This window comes from Numenius arquata, chromosome 5, assembly GCF_964106895.1.
Source record: "Numenius arquata chromosome 5, bNumArq3.hap1.1, whole genome shotgun sequence".
Lineage (NCBI taxonomy): Eukaryota > Metazoa > Chordata > Aves > Charadriiformes > Scolopacidae > Numenius > Numenius arquata.
In genome coordinates, this window is record NC_133580.1 from 54,994,163 (window position 1) to 55,017,837 (window position 23,675).

General features: G+C 42.1%; 1 protein-coding gene across 3 annotated transcripts; it reads right to left on the bottom strand.

The window, feature by feature from the left end:
• Window positions 1-2,853: 2,853 nt before the first annotated feature.
• On the bottom strand, window positions 2,854-10,857 carry TNIP2 (TNFAIP3 interacting protein 2). Of its 3 annotated transcripts, none has more exons than XM_074148029.1 (6): window positions 10,327-10,857; window positions 7,653-7,958; window positions 5,730-5,813; window positions 4,880-5,161; window positions 4,383-4,502; window positions 2,854-3,916 (listed from the first exon to the last, which is right to left on the bottom strand). In XM_074148029.1, exons 1-6 carry the CDS (start codon window positions 10,792-10,794, stop codon window positions 3,635-3,637), a joined length of 1,542 nt encoding a protein of 513 aa, XP_074004130.1. In that variant the 5' UTR covers window positions 10,795-10,857; the 3' UTR covers window positions 2,854-3,634. The 3 variants fall into 3 exon arrangements, with proteins under 3 accessions (XP_074004130.1, XP_074004129.1, XP_074004131.1); XM_074148028.1 differs by having other exon boundaries at window positions 2,862-3,916; window positions 4,368-4,502; XM_074148030.1 differs by lacking the exon at window positions 4,880-5,161 and having other exon boundaries at window positions 2,862-3,916.
• Between the last annotated feature and the right edge of the window lie 12,818 nt (window positions 10,858-23,675).

The following is a 23,675-nucleotide window of genomic DNA, read 5'->3' on the forward strand; positions in this document are numbered from 1 at the left end:
CAGTCTTGCCTACAGCTGCTGTCGTGATTGTGTCCTGAGGGCCTACTTCTGCATGGCAACCAGCAGAGTTATTAGTATAACAGCATTTACCTTAAAATGGTGAGCAAAATAGGTTATAATTAGGTCCAGAAATAATGAGAACCAGCTTGCCAGCACTTAGGAGGGTAAACCTGGTCTGAAAACCTCATTGCTGGTGAGAAAGCTGCTCGGGGGCTCTGAGCTTGTCCCGGGTCTGAACTCAGGCTGGTTTGGAGAGCAACACTGAGGGAAGGTAACTTAATGAGGGGGGAATTTTAGGAAAAGGGATGGACTAATCATGAATGTAATTGGACAACACATCTTGGCAGCTCTTAATATGTTAAGACACATCGCCACGAGTCCCAGAAGAGACAGTTATCCTGCCTCTACCCAGCCTCACTGGACCTACAGGGGTACCTCTATCTGTCTTCCAGTACTGGCATGCCTCTCCAGTACAGGCATTGCTCACCAGCAAGGAGAGATTTACAGAAGCCTAAAGGGGTGTTTACTTGGCCTGATAAGAGGGTTCATTTATCTTGGATGCCTTTTGTTGCCACTTCAGCAAATAAGGAACCGAGTCCCATACAGTCACGGAGTTTTTCTGTATGGTTTCAAGAGTCTGTCTCTTGTGTGAGGACTTCTTTCTGCAGTTTTACAGATGATGTGTGTTTCAGTGAACAAGCGTGGTACAAATGGGTAATGAAAGTTCATAAAGTTTATGCTATTGAAGTTCCTTTCATCTTATGCAGTTATTTTCTTACTCATACATCTTTATTGCTTCCTTTTGGGAAAGGAGCTGGGTTTCTTTTACTGTTCAACCAAACAAGACATGCAGTACTTGGACGGCCATCCAAGTTGGGAAGAAAACCGGTCTGAGGCCAGAAGGAGCTTTCCTTAATTTAAAGGGTTCAAAAAAAGCTGGGAACTCCTGGCGGCTTTCACTTCAGCGTTGGGGCAGTGGAGCTGACAGTTTTTATGCATTCTGGCCTACGAGTTGAGGAACCTGAATTGTGAATGTAGGTGATGGTGGTAATTGCTTGGGATGCCCGGATGTGTGTGCTCTGCCTGGTGAGAGGGCAAGTAAAGACGTTACGCTGTTTCTTCAGGAGATCTACCAGTGACTTCAGTGTAGCAGTCAAAGCACTGTTTTCATAGGAGGAATAGTTTACACCCTATAATCTGAAACAACCATTTGCATGTAAGACACTGGTGGTTCTTGATAGCGTGTGTAGCTGGTTTCTTGGTTAAGCCAAAGCATGAAAGAAAGAGGTAGGGCTTTTTACCACCTGGAAAAAAAAACTCAGTAGGAAATGGTAAAATAAAATAGCTCTGAAGTGAAGTATTTTTATGCTGAAAACCAGCAGATCTGTCCTAGATTTTTGCTGTGGGTATTCAAATTCCAGTCGTTTATTGCACAGCTTTAGGTGGTAGCTGTAATCTGTGCTTGATCTGTAACTTTACCTGTTGGTGTCTGTTGGTCCGGTGTGGTCCTCTATGGAGATACATCCAGCTTCCCGGCACTGAAGTGCTTTTCTTTCCCAGGATTTGGACCTAATCTCTGCTCTGACAAGGGGACTAACTCACAGGTCTTAAAATGACAAGAATAGGTACTATTAATTTCTGTGTACTGCAGATTCTTGTATCTAATCCTTGCCTCTATTTCTAATAGTTCTAGGTCAGTCTGTCCAACTATACCCACAGGGATTAACATGAGTGGAAACCTATAGCAGACTTGAGCTTCTGACTGATGTATATTAAAGCAGTGATCATCTCAAATGCAGTAAAAAACCAATGCACTGCCAAGATCTGACTTATTATATTGCTGTGTTTTGTCTCTGTGACTATCTTGTAATGTGAATCCCTAAAAAAGGTCCATATTCTGCTGTGTCAATCACTGGCACTATAGTATTGGTGTACATTGAAGCTGTAAACAAGGCTTGTCTAATGAGAACAGTCAGAAAAAGTAAAGATCATCTTATGCCACAGGAAGTTTAATCATATGTTTCTCAGCCTATATTCTGTGGGCTGCATCTGATCTCTGACCTTAAAAGGCGATGTATAAAACGGTCACTTAAAAAAAAAGTAACAAAATACACAAACAAGCAGAGATTTTTATGTTGTGTTGGGAAAAACAAGCTAGTAATCAATCACAGGTTTGCAGTCAGTTTAAGATTAGATTAATAGGAACCATTGCACCTGCCTACTGCATGCAGTGGCCCATGCATCTTTTTTGGTAAAATCCCACCTAAGGCAACATTGGCATAAACCATCGTCTTCCAGGATCATGAAAAGGAAATATCAAGGGAAATATCCACAGTCCTCCTAAAGTGTAGTAAGGGGAAGGAAGCAAAGCAGAAGAGTGTTGTTACACAAAGTAAGTTTTCTTTAATTATTGAAAGGTCCCGGCTGTACTAAGCCTTTAGACTTTGTATCCCATCCTTAACTCCAGCTCTGACTGGGGAGAAGCACCTGGAGCTATGGCTGGAAAAACCTGTGGCCCTGGTACATTTGTACACCTTAACTTCTGATACTTCTCAAAACAATCCCCTGCTATTTGTTGAAGTTATCTCCAGTGTAGATAGGATATGAAGAAATTTAAGCTTGCACTGGCGTCATCACATCTGTGTGGCAGGGTAGGGCATTAAATGTTTTCTTGTGCATCTGAAAGGCTGTTCTTCCTTTCATAAATGAGTGTTTTTTCAACATATTTGAAAATAGTCTGAGACCCTGGTTATCCCTGAAGTAGTGAAATAACTCGTATCTGAAACCATGACATTTAGTTAGCCCTTAGTCCCAGTAACTATACTATTTCACATTTAAATACTTACACTGAAAGAGAGATTTTTGACCACTTTACTAATGTAGTAAAGCAACTGCACAATCACTTTTATTATAAAAATAATCCTTAGGTAAAATAGGGATACAATCAATAATTACACAAATACACATTTACAAATGTGTAAAATAATTACTTATGGCACAGAAAAAAATAAATATCCCTGTACATTGTTTCTGTGCAAAAAGACAGGCTAGTTTTAGTCAATAACCAGCCCTTTCATGTTTTCTTCACTTCTGCTGATTTTAGTTGAACGTAAGGATTTTCAGATGAGATGTCTAAAAGTTCAGCCAAGAAAATACTTTTGCTTTTAATCCAGATAAAGCGCAGTAAGATTTCTCCTATCTTCTGCCAAAGTGCTCCTCCCCCATTCTGCAGCCTACATTTTTGGAAGAGGAGGAAAATTTCAAGTTCAGTTATTTTTTTCACAAGTCTTCAGACTGCTGTCAAGAGTTAGACTCGAATATGAGTCAAGCTGCACTCTGACGCTAACTACCACCCTAAGTTTCAGTTTAGTTTGTAGTAGAATTTGCATTATTCTTGCCTTCTTCGTAGTTGTCAGAAATTATTCTTCATAAGAACACTTTGCTTTATCTTGAAGTCTTTCACACAGTCCCAAGAGGAGGAGAAATCAAGTAAGAGGTAGATATTGTTCATGCTAACACTTCCTAAGAGCTGTCCATTTGAATTACTGTGATTTAAGACTGTAGGAGATATGCACAGAGTAAAGTTTTACTGTCTTTAAAGTAGTGATCAACTTACAAGCCTCAAATCACGTGGTCACTGGCAACATTCAGCAACGTGCTTGAGGAATTCATCACTGAGTTCATCACTGAAAAACCTCATACAGTGAGGGCATCTGAGTTCGCCCTGTGCCCTGCCCTCACATCCTGAGTTTCCATTGTCCACAGGAGAAGAGGCTTGTTCAGACTGTGAAGATGTTCTTCTCGTGCCTGTTTGGCCCGGACTATTGCCTCGTAGATGTTCAACGTTCGTCTGTACATATATATGATTTTTGTTACCAGTGTGAACTCTGAAGTGACTACTTGTGTCTCTTGAGTCCTAGAAAGATAAAGAGGCGTTCTTGAAAAAGATGCAGTAAAAAGATATTCTTTAACAGAATATTTTATCATATTTATCTGAAAACACTGCTCATGTTTTTATCAGAAAATCTGTAAATAAATTATGCATCAGTTTTTGAATTTTATTAACATAATTGTAAAGAAGGCTTGCAGTAAAGACAGAATATAATCAGTATGCTACTTTAAAGATGCCACTGTTACTTCCTTCTAAGAACTCATATTGATCCAAAACAGAAAGAAAATAGACTGGATAGGGGTATCACGCATGTATTGGGAAGCATCTCCACTAGAAATTACTATGAAACAATATAAGTTTTTGATAGCTGCACTGAGCTGAAATGGTTTTAGAAGTAGTAAGATTTTTTTCAAATATATTTAAAAGTATATTTTAGTCCTGAATCCTGTTGACATGCTTTAATTGAAAAAGTAGCACGTTGCTTTCTTACCTGTCTTCTTGCTAGCTGGTGCTGCAGACATGCAACTTCTGCCTGAAGCTCTTGTATTTTACTCTGTGCTCGTTCTCTGTCTGATCTCTCAGATGTGAAATCATCTTTATAAACTAGGACCTGAAAAAGAGTTACTATTATGTTAATATTTTACAAATTAGAATACTGGCAGGCTAGATTAAAAAGTTGAGGCTGTGATTCCTTTGTTTATAAATACTTATTCCCAGAATCCCAATATTATCTTCTATATCATATCTGTACTTTAAAGGTATTTGTATTTGTTTTTCAGATTTTTCATATCTTGTATTAAAACCAGCAGAACTGCAGGCAGTTCTTTTAAGTAGTGAGTTTCCTTTAAATCTCTGTTAACAGTGTAGCCAAATGCGGCAAGAAAAGTGGCAAATGTCAAAAGAAATACTTTCATTTTTTTGCCCTTGGAAAAGTGGTCTGGAGAGAAACAAAGAGTTCCCATCTCTAGGAAAAAGAAACTTAATGACCTGTTGTTCCAGCATTTGTATGCGCTCATTATCTCCTTCACTAGCCTTCTTCACATCTTCCAATTCTCTCTTTGTTTTTATGCATTCATTCATTTTTTCTTCCAGTAGCTTGTTTAACCGGAATATCTCCTTGTGCATCAGGTCAGAATTGGTTTGTGCTGAAGTTACTCCGTGCTGCTGCTCCAGCTGTGACTTCATCTCTTTCAGCTGCAAGTGGAGCCGCTTCACATACTCATCCCTACTTGCGTCATATTTCTGCCATTTGGCATTTAAGTCTTCCACCTGAAAGATTACCCAGGGGAGTCGTGAAGAACATGAAGACATAAACATGAAGACAAAAACTTCCAAACTTTTGTAGACTGTCTATATGTGCAGGAGCAAAATTCTCTAAAAGATAATACAATCTGCTGACTCAATCGCAGAGTGTGGATAAGCCACTTTACAGGAGAGCTGAAGACTATCGTGCTATACGCCAAGCTGCTCACGAGCAGCCTTCCCCATTTGCCAATTCATAGGGACGGTGTTAAATAATATGGAATGTGAGGGGTTGGCGGTCACCCTGGGCCTAGTGCCATTCTCCTGGGGTGGAATATTGATGCACAGAAGGAACACAGGAACAATTTTCTTTTGCAGTGTATTTTTTAACAACAAAACCCCAATACATTAAAAATAATGTACTAAGTTGTTCTTAGCTAAGGGAACAAAACCCATATGCCATGTTGTAACAACTCAAAAAATATTTGTCACATTAAACTGCCTTTTAACTAGATTAACCAGGCCTTACCTATTCCAAATTTACTGTAATTCAAAACAATCAAATCTTAATCTTGTACAGAATGAAAGTACTCACGTGAGCTACTTTTTGTTTTAACATCCTGTTTTCATCTTGTAGGTTGCAGATAAGAGCTTGAAGTGAAGTTTCATTGTCTAAAAGCTATAATTTTCAGATAAAAAGAAGTGTTAGTTTAAAATAAGAGTCCCAAATGCTACTTAGCTATGCTGTTAAACTGGAAGTAATTTTTTTTTAATGCTTCTAAAACTACTTGCTATCAGTGAAACATACATACATCTAGGCCTACTTATTTCTATATAGTATATTTCTAAATGCTAATAGTATAGCCTACAGCTTTTATTATTAATAAACAGGGCAAAAATGTACTCAGGTTAAAATGCCTCGGTAGTGCTTTTAAATAGATCTGTATGGTGTCATAAAAACATATCTGTCTTAGCAAATTCTGAACCTACTAAAGGTAAGAAGAAAAATACCACACATTTTACATGCATGAGGGTCTAACTGGTAACAATGGAGCTTAACAGTGTACACAAACTCCTTGGAAATTACTTGTTTGGAGTCAGGGAATGCAGGACAGAGACACACATATGCCTTCATCTTGCTTTGTTATTACTGTCAATTTTGGCCAGTACTAGGAAGAAATTACTGAGGGGGAAAAAAACCCTGCTTGCTAAATAATTGACTAAAATGATACCTCTTTTTTACAGTTGTGACATCTGCTTAAAAAAACCCCAGTGTACGTGAGTAATATAGAACACTTTTGTACAAAATTCCCTAGAATCAGCTAGTAATTGCATCTGAAATTTCTCTTCTTCAACAGGGAAGTCCCCACTGTACAAGGTTAGCTACTTATTACATATATCAAAGTCAATCAAGTTTCCTGTCTATTAAGTACACGTAAAATATGATAATGCTAAACGCTTCAAGTACCTTAAGTCCTTTTTTCTTCTATCTAGTCAGCCTCTAACTACTTCTTACAGGTAACTTTAACATGAATTAGTTTTCTTTGGAAATGCTCCTGGGATGCTTTACAGAGTAGAAGTGAGCATATGTAGAGTTTACCATAAAAGCACAGACGAGCGGTCGTGTGAAACACAGCATTACCGCTACGCAGCAGTCAGAACACGAGAGAGAATTACTCTTTTTTTGTGAGAATTAGCTGTGGCGTCCTACTCAATACTCTGATCTGTTACTGGAGGCAGCACCTCTAATATTATTTCCTTATGATATTATCATGAATTACCCAAAGACTCTGACCCGTCATAACTTCTGGAACAACAGAACAACACGATCTACCTCTGCCCTGTGCTGAAAAGCTTCCGTAAGGTGATGGTGAGGCAAAGCCACACAGCCATTAGCAAAGTATGTCAAAATCCAGGTGTTTCTTTGTGCCCCTCAGCAGCATTTTTGCCACTTTCCTATCTTCTAAACATCCCTGCCAGAGAGAAACATTGCCTTGCACTTGGGGGGGTTAAGGGGGAACTCCAGATGGAAGGAAAAAAAAAAAAAAAAGACACCTTGACTCATTCTTCCCTAACCAACCTTCTGTAGGTCTGTGCTATGTGTGCAAAGCCAGATCCTCATCTGAGAAGACCATGTACTATAAAGTTCTTAATATAAATACTACTTTGAAATATCTCTGCTTTGTTTTGTGATTTAGATACTTAAGTAATCAGGAGATAGCACCTTCAAAAAAGCACAGCACCATCTAGTGATGCAGAGCAGCATGCTGCAGTATAAAGCAGGTACTGTCTCCTGTATATGCAGGATCTGATAATAACCGAGGTGGCAAAAATGCAAGTGATTTAGGATGGAAGCAGTTGTCAATTTTTGGTACTCAGAATTGTCTAGAGCTTTTCACCCTCCATGAAATTACTTAAAGGGACATTTCTCACCACTCCCCAGTTACAACTGTCATATTGTAATTAACACCTCAGAAGCTAATAAGACTTTAAAGAAACATAGTAGCAGTAAGAATACCTGATTAGATCTTTCAGTAGGTGTCTGGTCATCTGAATTCCCCTTCTCTTTTCTTTGCTTCTCTTCTAGACATTTTGCCAGATGTTGACACATTTCTGCTGTGGATGCTAATTTGCGTTGAAGTTGGTGAGTTTCATCAGTCAGTGAGCGGCACAAAACATCGCTGGTGGCCTGAGCCTTCTCTCTCTCTGCCAAGCTCTTCTGAAGTCGTAAGATTTCTCTCTCCTTTTCATATGGAGGCTGATTTATCATTTGCTGTATCTCTCCATTTTTCTCCTCTAGTTGCTGATTCAACCTCTGTACTTCCTAAACATAAGGGGGAGGGGAAGTTACTTAAAAGCAAAGTGAACTCAAAAGCCAAAATATGTCTAAGACTGAATTCCATATTGTAGTATTCCATATTGCTTCTATACTCATTGCCAAGTACTTTAAAAGTAAAATAAATCCAATTCATTTTTATATAATCACTCAACTGTGGAACTGACAGATCAGTCAATCAAAATCAAGAACTGCTTGGACAGTTATACAAGCACTTCCTAGTCAGTCAAATGAAGAAATCACAAGCAAAGATTCAGGAAAATTTTATGAAAAGATATACAGCAGCAACAAACCAAAGATGGAACTTAGAAGAAACAAATTTAAAAGGGATAATTATGGAGACTAAGAAATGCTTGCTGGTCCTGCATTCTGAATTACCAGACAGCAGGGATTTTCCTCCAAAAAAAAAAAAAAAAGGAACTGGAAGGTCATCAAAAATCAGTGAAGTGTATTCATTGCCTGGCACTGTCACAAGGACAAAGCAGAGGGAGCATACACAGCAACCTTCCCACTTGGGAAAGGATGAGTGGCAAGGACAAACAAACAAAAAATGAAGTCTGTGTGGCAGCAATGACTCTCCAAGGTATGGAAGGGGGTCTGACACACTCTTTGGAGACAACTGTGTATCTTGTTGCGCATGTTCTTGTTGAATAACTCTGTGCTCTGTGGGATCATCTGCACTGCATTAAGTTAATCTCTCTGCAGATGTTTTGAGAAGGAAGAAGTTTGCTTGCTTACTGGGGTAAACCGCTCTATAGCACCATGCATCTGAAGTACAACAGTTCTGACTTTGTCAAAAACATTAAGCTTGTGCTCAATATCCTCAAAAAGTAGAGATGCTGATAACAGAAACCGCTGCAGCACTGCTCCTCCAGAATCAATGATGCCCTGGATGCCAGCATAGACCATGAGACAGGTACAAGCTTGACTCTACCCTTCCTGTTCTTTGGGAGTATTAATGGAGCTGTAAATCACAGTGAGCGCTCTTCTTTGCCAGCACATAGGCCTCTGACTTCACAAAATGGCTTTTTTTGTTGTTATTAAGTGGCAATGATTTCAGTGTTTCCGATTGGGCATAAAATATTTATGTGTAAAAAGAATAAAATTAATATCTAACTTATAGAAATAGAACTTGTTCTTATTACTGACCTTTGAATTCTTTAGCGTCATGCTAAATTTCCCCTTTGCTGTAGATTAAAAGCATTGAGCATCAGACTTCAAAATATACTCAGATACCACAGGTTTGTCATCTGTTTGCAAAGTGTCAGTAAGATCATCTCTTATTACCAATTTCCAAACATGAACTTATTTAAATGTATTTTAGGTGAGTGTCATACATGGAAAATGTTTTGTATAAGCATTAGGTCAAGAGATTACTTATGACAAAAATACTTGTTTCAATTTTAAGTACTGCTTTTCGGTTTGGAAATTCCTTTATGCAGCTTCATATAGAAAGAAATGCTTTAAAATTCTTTAAGTATTTCAGGCTAAACATGGGAAAGTCTTAATGACAGTAACAAAAACAGCACTTGTGGTGAATGGGACTTCTTTTTCTGTCATAAAAGATACCCATTTCCCTTATCTATCTCCTCAGAATCCAGACTTGCCAGTTACTTCTCCAAGTATTAACGTGCTGCCTTAACATAAATACAAAAATAAATTTTTAAGTCCACTTAAAAACAAAACAAAACTAAAAGTGGTGGCATCAGTTGCTTATCTTTCAGAACAAAACTGTTATATCTGGTAAAGAAGGAGGGTCTTCAGTAAGTAATAGGGAACTTCCAAATTTAGGGGGTTTTACTGTTTCTCCTTCTGGAAATAGTTGCACAAAGATTTATAATGCCCCGCTAAGTTTTTGTTTTACGCTTCTATGGTTTAGCTTCCTGAACTTTAAGGCCGTGGGAACTACTGTTGGATACAGAGTTGCTTTGGGCAGAGTCCAACTCCGGGCACACAGCGCTAAAGCAAGACCTGTCAAACACACCGGCATGGCATGGCATGGCATGGCATGGCATGGCATTGCGGGGGTCAAGACATTTGCTCTCCTGTCCGGGCTCTGCTACCGCCAGTTTGCTGTGCCACCCCGGGCGAGTCACTTAAACCAAGCTGTCGCCCCGGTCTGTTTCCATAAACGCGAGCGGGCAACCTGAATGCCAAACGTTTGCATCCTCCATTCAGGAAAGCCACCGCTGGGCTTACTGAACTTAAATTACTCCTTGGGTTTTTTTTTCTTCTCGAGAGGAGGGGGGAAGCACAGCTCCCGGGCTGGCGGCTGCTGCAGTCGGGTACACACGCACCCCCTCTCTGGCCCGGGGAGGCTAGGGGCCGCCGGCCCGGGGCCGTCGTGGGTTTTTACCTGGCTGAGAGCTTCCATTTTCTTCTCCGAGAGTCGCTGGCTGTCCCTCAGCTGCTCCTTGGCCTGCCCCAGCTGCTCCAGCAGGCTCTCCACCAGCGAGCGGGCCGGCTCCGCGCCCGCCGAACCCGCCTCTCCCCCCGCCGCCGGCTGCTGGCGGGCCAGGCTGGTCCGCAGCTCCCGGATGGTGGCCTCCTTGGCGGCCAGCTGCAGCTGGAGGTGCTTCAGCTGCTGGGCGGACTCGTGGTACAAGGTGCAGAGCGCGTTGTAGCGGGGCACTTTGTTCTTCAGACTCCGGTTCTCCCGGTGCAACTTCTCCAGCGTCTCCTCCACCTGCCTGAAGCGGGCCGCCAAGGGGTCCGTGCTGCTCGCCTCGCTTACCGAGCACATGGCCGGGGAAGGTAAGCCGTGTTCACGCTGCTGCCCCTTCTCTTTCTTCTCCGGTGCCAGCAGTAATCCGGCCAGGTGCATATAAACCCGGAGAGGAGCCAGGCGGGGCTGGGGCCGCTGCTGCTGTTTCGCTCTTCCGCCTTCCCCGTCGGGGGGGGAGGAGGACGGCCGCTTTTCTTTAAGGGCCTGCAGGACCCGCCTGCTGCCCTTCCCCTTCCCTTTCCCCGCCGCTTTCCTCCGGCACAGGGCGGGCCGGGCCGCGCTCCGCCTCCGCGCAGCGTGGGGAACCCCGCCGCGGGGGAGGGCAGCCCGGGAGGCGGCCCCGGGGGCAAGGCGGGCCGGGGAACCCCGGCGAGGGGCGAATGAGAGGGGAAGGCAGCCGGGGGCTGCGCGGGGGAAGGGGTGGGACGGGAAGGAGCTGAAACGGGAGAGGGGGCCCGGGGCGAGCGGGAGACTGCTGAGGGGACCGGGGAAGTCCGGGCTGAAGGAGGGGTGGCTGAGGTGAATGAGGGCGGGCACTGCTAAAGGATGGGCGGCTGAGGGGGGAGCTGGCCCCGGGGAGGACGAGGAGCGGCTGAGGGGGGAACTGGCCCCGGGGAGGACGAGGAGCGGCTGAGGGGGGAACTGGGCCCGGGGAGGACGAGGGGCCGCCAGGCCGAACCGGGGTGCGTGTATGGGGTGTATGTGTCACGGTGAAGGTGGGACCGGCGAGAGGCTGCTGAGGGGGAGTGAGGGTCACTCCAGGGGCCGAGGACGGGGCTGGCCCTGCGTTGCGAAAGCCCCGCCCGTAGCGCGGCGTCGCAGCCGGAGACGCGGCGGGAATTTCCTGCCCCGGAAGGGGACTTTCCCTCCCGGCGGCGACCCCCGGGGCCGGGCCGCTGGCCCCGCTCCGCCTCCCGGAGGGGCCCCGGTGGTGGCCGGGCCGGGGGCCAGGGCTAGGTAGGGCGGCCTCCTGCCCCGCGGCCCTGCAGGCCCGGCAGCAGGGGCTCTGCTCGGGCCTTGCCGGTGCGAAGGGCGAAGAAACCCCCAGCAAATCCGATATAGTGTGTTGGGTCGGTGTCGGTAGCAAGAGGGTGGCTTTGGATCCGGGCAAAGCAGCACATCTCTCCACAAAGGCTGCACGCCTTTGCAGATTTTTGAGGAGAAGTTTGCTTAGCAAGGACTTCGAAGAGACCAAAATCTTCCAGTCATCAAAATTCACGCCATCAGGTAGTGTTTTTATGCCCTCAGGATTGCACGTGGAAATGGTGTTGATGAGGGTAAAACTGGCTGCCTGACCCTCGACAAACAGGTGCCGGTCGGCCGTCTGTGTGGTGGATAACTTCTTTATTAGCAGCGTAGAGATAGAACCCGTTAACCAAAGCAGTGTTAGGTTAATGGTTGGACTTGATGATCTTAAAGGCCCCTCCCGACCTAGACGATGCTATGATGTAGCTAGCGGAGAGGTTATGCTGGTGCAGTATTTCTCATAGGAGGAGAGGAGTGTGATAAACTGGAAGTATTTTTTGAATTGGTTTAGTTATGCCCACATTATCATACTGGTAGAACAGATTGGGAGGAAAAATCCTTAAACCAGTACAAAAATAAAGCCTTATGTTTGATTATTATTTGTGATAACGCTTATTGTGTGTATATGTAGGCATGTATATAATAATGTGTACCACACGGAGCTCTGTATGTGCTCACAGCCTTATTGCACTAGGTTCAGCACAGTCATAAAAGGTGTTTCTGGACCAAAAAGCACGTCTGTCCAATAACACCACAACTGAAAATCACTACCACTACCAAGTGGTAGAGGGGGCCAAAAGAGCCAATAAAGTTGATAAATAAAGTCAGGGTGATAGAGAGTGGCCTCCTGTGTTAGCACCTTAGCTACTCGTAGGTGTCAAGGTAAAAAGGCACAACAATGAAGAATTTGTTTGGAAGAATTTACAGGAATCAGAACATGATGAATGGAGAAGATACTGAACTTCAAAGTCAAGATGCTCAGTTCCACTGATGATGGATCGGAAACCTGGTGATACTGGTGCGCATGAAATGCAAGATATAACATTTCAGCCTTTAATGAAGACTACGTGCTTAAGTTGAAACCAGAGAGGTTGCAGTCAAATATAAGGAAAACTATTTCCCTATAAGGGTAAGCAAACACTGGAGGTTCTTTGAGCAGCAGTTTGGGCTACAGACCTCCTGAGGTCCCTCCCAAGATAAATTACCCTACAATTCAATTCAGCTTTTTCAAGGTGGGAAGTTGTTATTTTGTCACCTCAATTTTGTTAGAAATGGTTATCCAAAAGATTAGGAGTAATACATTCAAAATAGTCCGTTAGCTTAGCTAAAAATATAACTGAATTTTATGTGCACAGAAGATCCTGTGTGACAGAAAAGGATAAACACTTGCCTAAGGTACAGGTCTGTGGTGAGTTTATTTCATCTTATAAATAATGTAAATACCCCATAATTGAGGACAGTGAAGAATCTGTGGAAGATGAGGGAAAACCATTTTTGGCTTTTTACTTTTACAGAGTTATATCCTACAGCATTAAGACACTTTTTTTTTTTGCTGTGAAAAAAGTAAAGTTCCTGCTTTAAAATACCTGCTCTTTACAGTTTTCCAGCACATTAGTAGGAGAAGTGAAAAAACTACTCAGATTTCATTTTCTGTTTTCAGCATCGTTGTGCTACAGCCGGAGCTAAGTGAAAAATTTGGAGCAAGATTGCTTTTGCTGTCAAAATATTGTGTAGAAACGTCTGATGATGAAGGCCTAGTAATGGAGAAATCTGTTTGGTTTCCTTCCAGTTCAAATAGCAAACTGCAAGGAAACTCAGAAATCCAGTGTCTCGGATGGGGCAGTGATATCTTTAGACCAAACATCAGGGAATTTAGTTCACTGTCAAACAGAATATTTATAATGCAGCTATATTTGTAGTGTTGTATCAGTGTGTTAAAATCAAGCATTGCATCTGATGACTGAAAATTTGGTATTAATAGCGCTTTGGATAAAGCCAGCACTCCCCTGAGGAAAACACCACTGACTTAAGGGAAATTTGACCTGCGTAAGTCTTGAGTAAGAAATTGATCCCGTATGTTCTTGGGAATGCCCTTAGATGACTGTTGCCTTTTGTCAATTCTGAAATGCGGAGGAATTCCTGGGAATTCAGCAAAGGAAGCTGCTGTGAAAGAATGAGTCACGGCTTAAGACGTGTTTCATAGTGTACCTGGCTTTTCCTGGATTGCCTCTCGTGTGCCGTTCATCAGATTTGCTGATAAAGCAGCTGCTCTGTGGACTGGCATGTTTGTGCTTTTTCAGTTTTAGACAAACTAAGGCTTATTAAGTACAGTAATTCTGATTGGCAAATAGTTGCATGAAAAACAGGTATGCTCTGCACTGCTTTATGAGGAAAAAAATTGTATTTTCCCTACCTTACTGGTCTCAACTTGAAATACAAAGTCAAGTTTGCTTTAACTCTTTCTAAAATGATGTTAAAGCCGTGAGAGGAAAATTTAACCTCAAATTAGATTTTGTTAAAGAAATCTTTTGAATAAGTAATTCTATGCACATCACAACCAACTATTGTAACGCATGGGATATCTCACACAGCGTATGAACAAAAGTGATTAGATACTACCTAGAAACAAAAAGGAGATGAAGCAGATCCTAGGAAACCAGGAAGAAGGAAAGGTGAACAGCATAATTAGATCAGATTAAATGTATGTAGACATACATATATTTTAAAATTCATTTTAAAGCACAAGTTGCTAAGAATAATTCCTCTAAATGTGGTAGTTACATTTCTGTAACATTAGTGCAAATAATATAAGAATGAGTTTCTATATTTTAAAGTATAATTCTGTGTGGACGAGACTGTAGAACATGGGGGGGAAGGAGGGGGGAGTGTCCTGTCGTTTTCCAGATAGTGACGTACGTTTGATTTGCAAGCAGCTTTTTTTTTTTTTGCTCTTTTTTTTTTTTTTTTTACTTGTGAACTCCCGACGTTTTTCACAACAATCAAGCTGGATTTTTCCCCTTTGTCTTAAGTCACCACTCATTGTCCTGGAAAGTAAGTCATGACCTAAGGACACTTATGAAGTGTTCCGTTGCCTTGAGCTGATTTACCTAAGCAGAAGTGATTAGAAATTACTAAGTGATCCTCTTGCTGCTGTAGGCTAAAAAAATCAATAGCAGTTCACATTTTCTTTCCTATTGATTGTGCAGCACAAAAGGGAAAAAACCCCTGTAACAGCTGATTTTCCCCAATGAAATCATCTGATATCCTCAGTGATACCGAAGATGCCTGCCTTAGAGCTCTGTGTGGCTGGGAATCTGATTTTCATGCTGAGCAAATAGAGTGTTTATGCTTCTGTGACTCACAGATTAACAATAATTACAAGCTGCAGTCATGTTTACACTTCTTAATGGGAGGGGGTAAACATCCTTTATACACTTTACTATATTGGATGTTCTGATAATTTACTGTTCTGCATTTTTTACAGTTGGAATGGCAAATTCATTGAGAGGTTAGCTCGAGGGCATTCAGGATTCCCGAAATTGGATGAACAGTGATATCTCTCTGTATTGAGGCTCTGATTTGGATCACAAGATTTCTGTTTCGGTCTTGTTTTCTGTTTATACACATTAAAATATTTCATATAGTTAGGAGTAATAGCATGGGTTTTATTTATTTCTGATGTAAGCTTTTCCCTGCATGTTTTTGCACAGTTTGAACTTTGGAGGATGTCAAAACCAAAAGTGTTTTGATGCTTAGGGCACAGTCCCAGGAGCTGTGTTCTAAATCATAAGGCTGAAATAACAAGAATGAGGAGCCATGACATTGATCAGAGCAGTCCTCCGACTTTTCTTTACAGATTCTTTGGTGATTCTACATATATACTGATTGAATTTTCTGCTTTGATTAATACAGAATGCTGTGAGTTTTCTGGTTTCTGTTATTCACCTTTCCTCAAAGGCCAGGCAGTTTTAAAACTAAATTGGAGGGAAAAAATGAAATTGTTGAATATGACTAAATGCCAAGCATTCAGTTGCAAGACTGAAACCAAAAGGTTGGAGGTGAAAACCTAATTGTTTGTGGATTTGTTTTATACATTAATGTTGTGTAGTGAATCTTTCCTAGCGCAGGCTCCATGGTGTCTCTGATCCAGACCACTCATTCTAGCTAGAACAGAATCAGTTTACACATTTCTGATCTTTAGCTTTTCTGACCCAGGGAGAAAACAGATCTCTACATTTTGATTAGAGAAATGTTTGATTTAAATATTTTATTTTAAATATCTGTTTTAAAAGGATGATTGGGAAAGGTAATTTCCTAAGACTATCAGGAACCTCAAAATAAATCAAAGTTGAGTAGAAATTCTATACGTATATCAGGAACAAAGGACTATTAGAGGCTTCTTAGCATGTCCTTGGTACTAGATGGTGAAATAGTTTTCAGAACTAGAACGCTGAAGAAGGGTTGGGAGGAATTAAGTAAATAGAACAAGAAAGTGGAAGTGTCCTTGCCACACCATTCACTCCACTCCCACACACCATGCTGTTTCCACGTGAATAACAACATTTACCAAGATTCTAATTAGTGTCCGGCTGAGAGGAAAGAAACAGCATGGTAATGTTCCTTGGAGCTCCATCTATAAAGCAGGAAATCCATCAATCATCCTGGCAGGACAGGGAAAAGCGGTTTTCATCAGAGTTTTAAATTCAAGTGATTAATGTAGTCGTTTGTAGACTGAAGTGAAGAAATAATGCCATATAGATACCGACTGCTGAAGACTTCAGCTCTTGTTTGAATATATTTTTGTTATAAGCAAGGGTAAGCATATTCTTAATCGTAGAAGAGTTGCCCATCGCACTTGAAGTAGACAAGCATTTTGACACTTTCTGCTCTGAAACAGAATTCCTGGAACATGAAAAAATACTGAGGAGTCTGCGTACCAGTATCTGTTCAGCCGTAGCACAATAAAAGAGTGTAATGTGGATTACAGAAGATGAAATCAGGAAACCATAAGAAAAAATAACATATTTCTTGAAAGTGATAACTCCTGAAAAAAAGGCACTCCAGCTATTTTTCATGGCTAAATTTGTCTGAAATTTGTCTAAATTTGTCTGATATCACCAAGTGGCACAGGAACTTACACACTTGTGGTACAGTGAAATGTGCCTGTTTCAACAGGAATAAATCTTTTTGGATCTAAATGAAATGCTTTCTCCATCTAACTATATTATATTTATGCAATATGTTATGATTGTACTGGGTTAATGTACATTTCAGAGCAGATGGCTATCTGTTTGGCAAAATTATTATACTATCTTTTTGCCCTGAGCTGTAGAGGAAGGACCACAGGGAATCCTAGATGTATGGTTTTCATTAAAGTTTCTGATGAGAGCTACTAATATATTTAACTGAACAAGTAGAGAGGTCACCATCTAATGGAGCGAGTTTGAGAACTGATTGACACTGATTTCTAGTGTCTCTTCCCTTGAGTTTACTGCTTGGCTTTGAGTAAGTCTTGTAACATCTTAGTTTGCTTTGCCGTTTGGACCTTGTACTAATGATAATAGTGACTTATTGCTGTAGATGGTTTAAAGGCAAAGAGGCTGCAGAATATTAAGTGTTTCATCCATGGAATGAAGATCATACTCAGTTTTCACTTATCCTTTTTTAAATTTTAGACAAAATTTCAAAGTTTTAACTTAAAACTGGTTAACAGAATGACATCAGTGTCTGACCCATTTTGACTTTTTTATTGATGCACTTACCTGCTTATGACTGAAGTGCTTAGAAGTCAGCTCTGAGAAAGTTAATTATCTTCGGCGTTGCATAAACAAAATAATAAATGATCTCAGCACCGGAATACTTTACATACTGGCTTCTTTGGGAGCTAATCTAAAGTAAGTCACAGTTAGTGTAATTGTGATGTTCCAGTTCAAGTGTGTGCAGATACATAGGCACCTTTAAAAGGACTAGTTTCAGAAACACCGATTTTGAACTTTAAGGATTTCCACCAAAGTCATGGTTTCCATCTAACTGACTTAGGAAATATTCCTGTTTTTCCGAGGGCTGGTTGAAATATTGTCATAGTCTTATATTTACTGAAATTACACTTTTACACAAGCTTAAAGATGTCGTTCCAAGAGAGGTATGGCTTGGAGGTAGAGAGTGTTTTTGTTACATCCACTGATATAGCTGGAAAAAACTGAAGACCTTTTGACACCATCTCTACTTCCTCAGTTTAGTTGGGCTGTCACTCCCTACAAACTTGACTTCTGTTTGTAAACCATCACGTTTGCACCATCACTACTGTGACTTATAGATAACACAACTTCTTGTAGTACTTTTTTTCTGTCTGATTTCTGAAACAACGGTGATCGCCATTAGCTGACCCAATAGCTTTAAAAAATGAAACATGATCTCCCCTGTCTCTTATTTCCTGTGAGCTACCCAGGAAGTGTCTCAGAATGAAAGAAAAGCTATGAATTTGCCAGATAATGAATGCGACTCTTAGTTCATGGTTCTTTCCTGGAGGCAAAATTATAGGTTTCTTGTAAACTTAAAGGAAGTGGAGTGAAGGAGTTCACTTGTGTGATAATGAGAGTAGCCAAGTGATTGATTAGCAGTTGAGGAGAAAGCTGTGCTTTGGGCATTAATGGTTTTCAGAGGTATTAGAGGAGCGTGGTGGGTTGACCCCAGTGGGAGGTAAGCCCCCCACCCAGCCAGTCACTCGCGCCGTCCCCCCAGCAGGACGGGGGAGGGAATCGGAAGGACAAATGCGGGAAAAACTTGTGGGCTGAGATAAGGACAGTGTAATAAGGAAAGAGGGGAAAAAAAAGAAAAAGAAACCAAACAAGTGATGCAAAAGTGATCACTCACCACCTCCCACCAGCAGACTGATGGCCAGCCAGCCTCTGAGCAATGTCTGCTTTCAACACACCACCCACCCCCAGTTTTGTTGCTGAGCGTGATGTTACGTGGCATGGAATATCTCTTTGGTCAGTTTGGGTCAGCCATCCTGGCTATGTCCTCTCCCAGGCTCCAGCCCACCCCCAGCCTACTCCTTGGGGGTGCAGAATGAGAAGCAGAGAAGGCCTTGATGCTGTGCAAGTACTGTTCAGTAACAGCTAAAACACTGGTCTGTTATCAGACCAGTTTTGGTCACAAATCTAAACCACAGCACCGTTATGGGCTGCTGTGAAGACAATTAGCTCCATCTCAGCCAGACCCAATACAAGAAGTTAAGTGGCGAAGTGTTACTCCAAAAAAAGGACACCAATATTTTGTAGTATTTACATGTCTCTTGCAATTTTCATTTAATAGAAGCAGGCAAGGATTTTTTTCTCTATTTTGAAATGAGGAAACCTGAAGCAGTGAGATATCAAGAGATTTGTTCGAAGTTGCATATAACATCAAAAGACTATGAGCTGAAGAAGCATAAAATGCTTGAGCTAAAAAACACTGAAAGACTTTGGAAAAGAGTATAAATACATAAGTAATTTTATAGATGTAATGTCTGGTAATAATGGGATCAGAATTCATTCATACTGCTAACAGAAAAAGTGGTGCTTAGAACAGTCAGAAGACGTTCTTTCCCAGGTTCACTCATGGATTCGTGTCGATTTATGCTAGAAGATTATACTTGAAAGACATTTTCCAGCCTCTCCTTTTCCCATCTTCATTAATAATGTCTCCAACCTCAGCAAAACTCTCAGAAGTACATTTCCTGCAGAGCAATGTGAGCCAAATGGAACCAGTCTTTGCCAGAGCAGCACCTTCAAAATTTACCAGCATACCTCCATAACAGCTACAGGTTCCAAGGAACCATGGTATTTGACGTGTCAGTAGCTTTTCTGTAGCTTTTCTGGCAGAATACATAACATTCGAAGTGCAGTTATCCCTATGTATTTATTCCTGCAGCAGTCTATATGTGGAAGAGGGATCTAATAAGCTTGGGCAGAGGCAAACGGAATTAATTGAGAAACTGACCTTCGTGTGCATTGTATGAGAGTCACTGTGATAAAAGGGCTTTCCTGGCTGCTCTTTGTGGGGAGCAGTTTGAGAGTCTTGTGCTCCTTCAGGTGCCCTGTTGGAAAGAAGAGATGGTTTTGCCCGGAGCAGTGACGTGCTGCCCCTGCTTCTTGTGCAGCTTGTGAACCCCAAGCTGCTGTTTCACTATGGAGCTGCTCTGTCCTGGGGTGCTGCGAGGACTGCCTGGAATTTCATGGGCTGTTCCTTGCTAGTGTGCAAATGTTATGACCCTTGCCAGAGGAGTCAGCCCGGTGCTGATTTGGTCCGTATCCGTCTTGCTGTGGCCTCAGTCTTATAAAGAAACCTGGAGTCTTCAGGATCCATGAGGGCAGATAGTGGAAAAGGGCCCTGCCAGCCTCTCCAGGTCACTCTGCTCCTATCCTTGCGTACAGGGGCTTCCCCATGTGTGGAAACAGGGGGATAACATCCACAGTTCTCCCCAGTCCTCTCAGAGTGTCAGACTTAGAGCAATTATACCCCATTTGGCTTGTCCATAGACTGGATAGGTTTAGCTGAATATGTCATGAGAAGTGATGGAGCAAAGTGGTAGAATGGGGAAGTGATACCTTCCTCAAAGTGTAGCGTGCTCAATATGATGGGGAGTGGTAAAAGGGTATTATTACGGTTACTTCAGAAGGTTGATGCTGAGTAATTTGAATAGATGTCTGCCATTTATGGTTCTTGATTTCCAATCTGTGTGAGAGATGTACTTTGTTTTCCCGGCATGTGCATCACTGTTTTGAAAGTACTACGATGTTATTTGATTCTTGCAGAAGATAAGATGGGAAAACATCTGCATGTAGCAACTGGTATGGAAGCAAACTGGGAAATACCTCCACTGCTTGTGTTTGATGTAAATATGTACTCTTGGCTGGTGGTGATCCAAAGTGTGATGTGGTTGGCTTAATACACAGGCACAATCCTGCCACTTACATAGGTTTTTCCATATTTTTCCTCCTTCACTCAAGCAGAGAAAACCACACAGAAGTGCTGTGGAGGCTTGTAGTGATGGGGGTCATAACAAAAGGGGTTGAGGCCCCCCTCACACATCTTTCACCTGTGAAATCAGGCTGGCAGATTGCTCTGCCTCCCAGGCCACATGATGCAGCACCCAGGTGTTGGATGGATCATACAAATCTGACATAGCTTAAAAACTGTACGTGTACACAGCCTATCTTTGGTTCACATCCCTAGTTTTTATGCATGGATCTTTGGACTTTCTCCATTTCAGTCAGTATCGCGTACGTAGCCTGCTGTTGGAGTGATGGGTGGACCAACAGCTCTGCAGCAGGGGCTGCTTTCAAGCTCAGCCCAACAGCCTTGTTCCCTGCCTGAGGAGCATGTAGGGATGCTGTGGACCTTGCTGATCCTGACCCCACCTTGCCTCCCTAGGGACTCATCTGGCAAACACCCAACTGTTGGCTGGCCCTGGCTCCTGCCAGAGGAGCTGAGCTGTGCTGCTGTCTTGGGTCCTGTGGGACCAGGGCTTTTGTGGGTAAGGACACTGCCCTTATGTGCCTTGCTGTTCCCCTTGGTTCCCAGGTCATCGTCCCTCGTGCAGCAGCCTGCTCTTACTGCTCCTGACAGCCACAGCACTGAGTTAGCAGGCCACCTCCTGTTAGTGGACTGGGTTGAATGAGCCAGAGACCTTTACAGCTCCCTGGTGCTGGAAAGTCTCTACACGTTTTAAGAAAGGGACCATATTAAGACCCTGGATTTGGAGCTCATCCTACAGCCCTGAGGTGTTGAGGGTGGGGTGTTTTTTTGTTAAGGTATCCAAAATAATGAAAGTACTGTTTTCTGTCCTCCAGATTTCTGTGTTTATAGCCTGAGGCACAGAGCACATGCCCTGGCACATGGGTTTGGGCATATAACTCCTCCTTTCAGCACACTCCTCTTTCATAGGAGGCTCCTAGCAAGGCTACAGGCAGAGGAAAAGCATTAGCAGAGTCATGTACATATTGTCTGACCATTGAGCAAATAGTCCCCTAAACCATGCTCTTAAAGATGTAGTTATTTTATCCCCAAAAGACACCCAGAAGCATGCTAACACAGAGGCAGACTGGGTAAGTGAAAGATCAGGGTGCAGGAGCAAATCAACTTCATAATGGAGTAAATCCAAAAATCCTTATAAGGAGCTTGCTTATCATAGTATCTGAGCTGCTGCTAATAGCACAGAGTAACAGAAATGACCTTATGGCATTTGCGCTATGTTATTTTTCCCAAGTAAAGCTTTGGATTATTTTACCTGCCACGTATTTGCTGTTGCCTTTTGTTTAAAATTTGTGTGTTGCACTATATTTGGGAGAAGAGAAAATTGAAAATTTGCCATACGCTTGAAAATGATTAGCCTGTGTATGCTGAGAGATCAGCCACATTTATCACTGTCGCTCTTCTAGCTTTTCCATTTAAAGTTCTAAAAGCTGATGACAAACACCAATAAACTTCTGACAGGAGGTCAGAATATGTGCGGTGACATCCTGCTGTGTGCGTATCCCTCCATAAATGACGCCAGCCTCCCTTAGCACACCTCTGCAAAGAACATCTCTATTTGCATGCGTTCAACTTTCATATTAGTCTGTGAGTCACGTTAATGTTTAGTTGAGTATCTCTTCATCATGCTGATGTACATACAACAGTCAGGCTATTTAATGTCTATTTAATTAACCAGGTACATCGCTTCCTAGACGCTTACTGGGAAGATGAGGTACGATGTAGCAGTAGGACGTGGGGTTTGGTTTCTTTCAGTTTGGATTGTTCTGAACTTTGTTTTTAGTTGTGTTTGTGTCACAAAGCACAGCGAATATATAAGTCCATGTGCCAATAAAGAAAAAGCAGAAGTTGTAACACGGCAGTTTGAGCTCTCGGGGTTCAGTGCTCAAGACTGTCATGTTTCTTGTTCTGGAGGTCCCCAGTTCAGTCCTTGATGTGTCAGCCAGGAAAGTGGCTGCCACAGCTGTACTCGTGACTTTGCGAAATTTTGCCACCGAAAGAAATCAGACTGAACTTGGACTTAACAATGTTAGTGCAACTATAGGAAAATTTCAGAGAACATTTTGGTATGGGTACAGACAGAGTCTGAAACTGAGACTTAGTCATAGACTCTTGAAAATGTATAGGATACTGTTTGTATGCCTTTCCCATTTGTATGACGCTGCAAACCAAGAGAAGTGATTCCCCGTGCTGTGCATGACTCTGCAGTTAGGCGATTGCTTTACTGCGCGAGAGGTGATTTAAAAATAGCTCTGCTTACTCAGATGCAGCTGATGATTGCAGAAAAATACCGCTCGGTGGTAAAGCTGGAACACCTAGTGCTTCTTTCCCATAACCAACAGCAAACAGAAAGCAAGGGGAAAAAAAACATAGGGAGGTCACTTACTGTTCGTTTTCAGCATTTTGGTTTTTCTTACTATTTTTTGTGGGATCAGTTATTTCTTAGAGCTATTCAGCTCTTTCTTAGAGCTAATCAGCTATTTCTGAGGTCCAGCCAGTCCTTACTCCTGTGCTGTTTGCCAGGGTGGTGCCAGTCCTGTGTTTCTGTAACTTATGCTCTTTCTGAGAAAAGGTTGTTAGTTTGTACTCCCTTTGGTCTGTCCCTCTCAGATGGCTTTCATAGGCACTAATGTGCCCACGAGGATTGTTCCAATGTACAGAACATCCCATTGCCTCAGTGTGTCATCTCCAAATAAATACAGATTTTCTCTGGAAGGTAATTATGATGCTTTCTAAGAAAAAAAACTTTTTATATAAACATTCCAGAGTAAAAACTTTGTTTATGTGGTATTATAAAATATTGTACAGAAATAGAAATTATATTACAATCATAGGAGCTGGTTATATATTGTTAGTTCACACTAGTGTGCATGTGTAGAGACACACACGTGCAGTGTGTGCCGTACAGTCTTTGCAAATATAGTACAAAACTGATA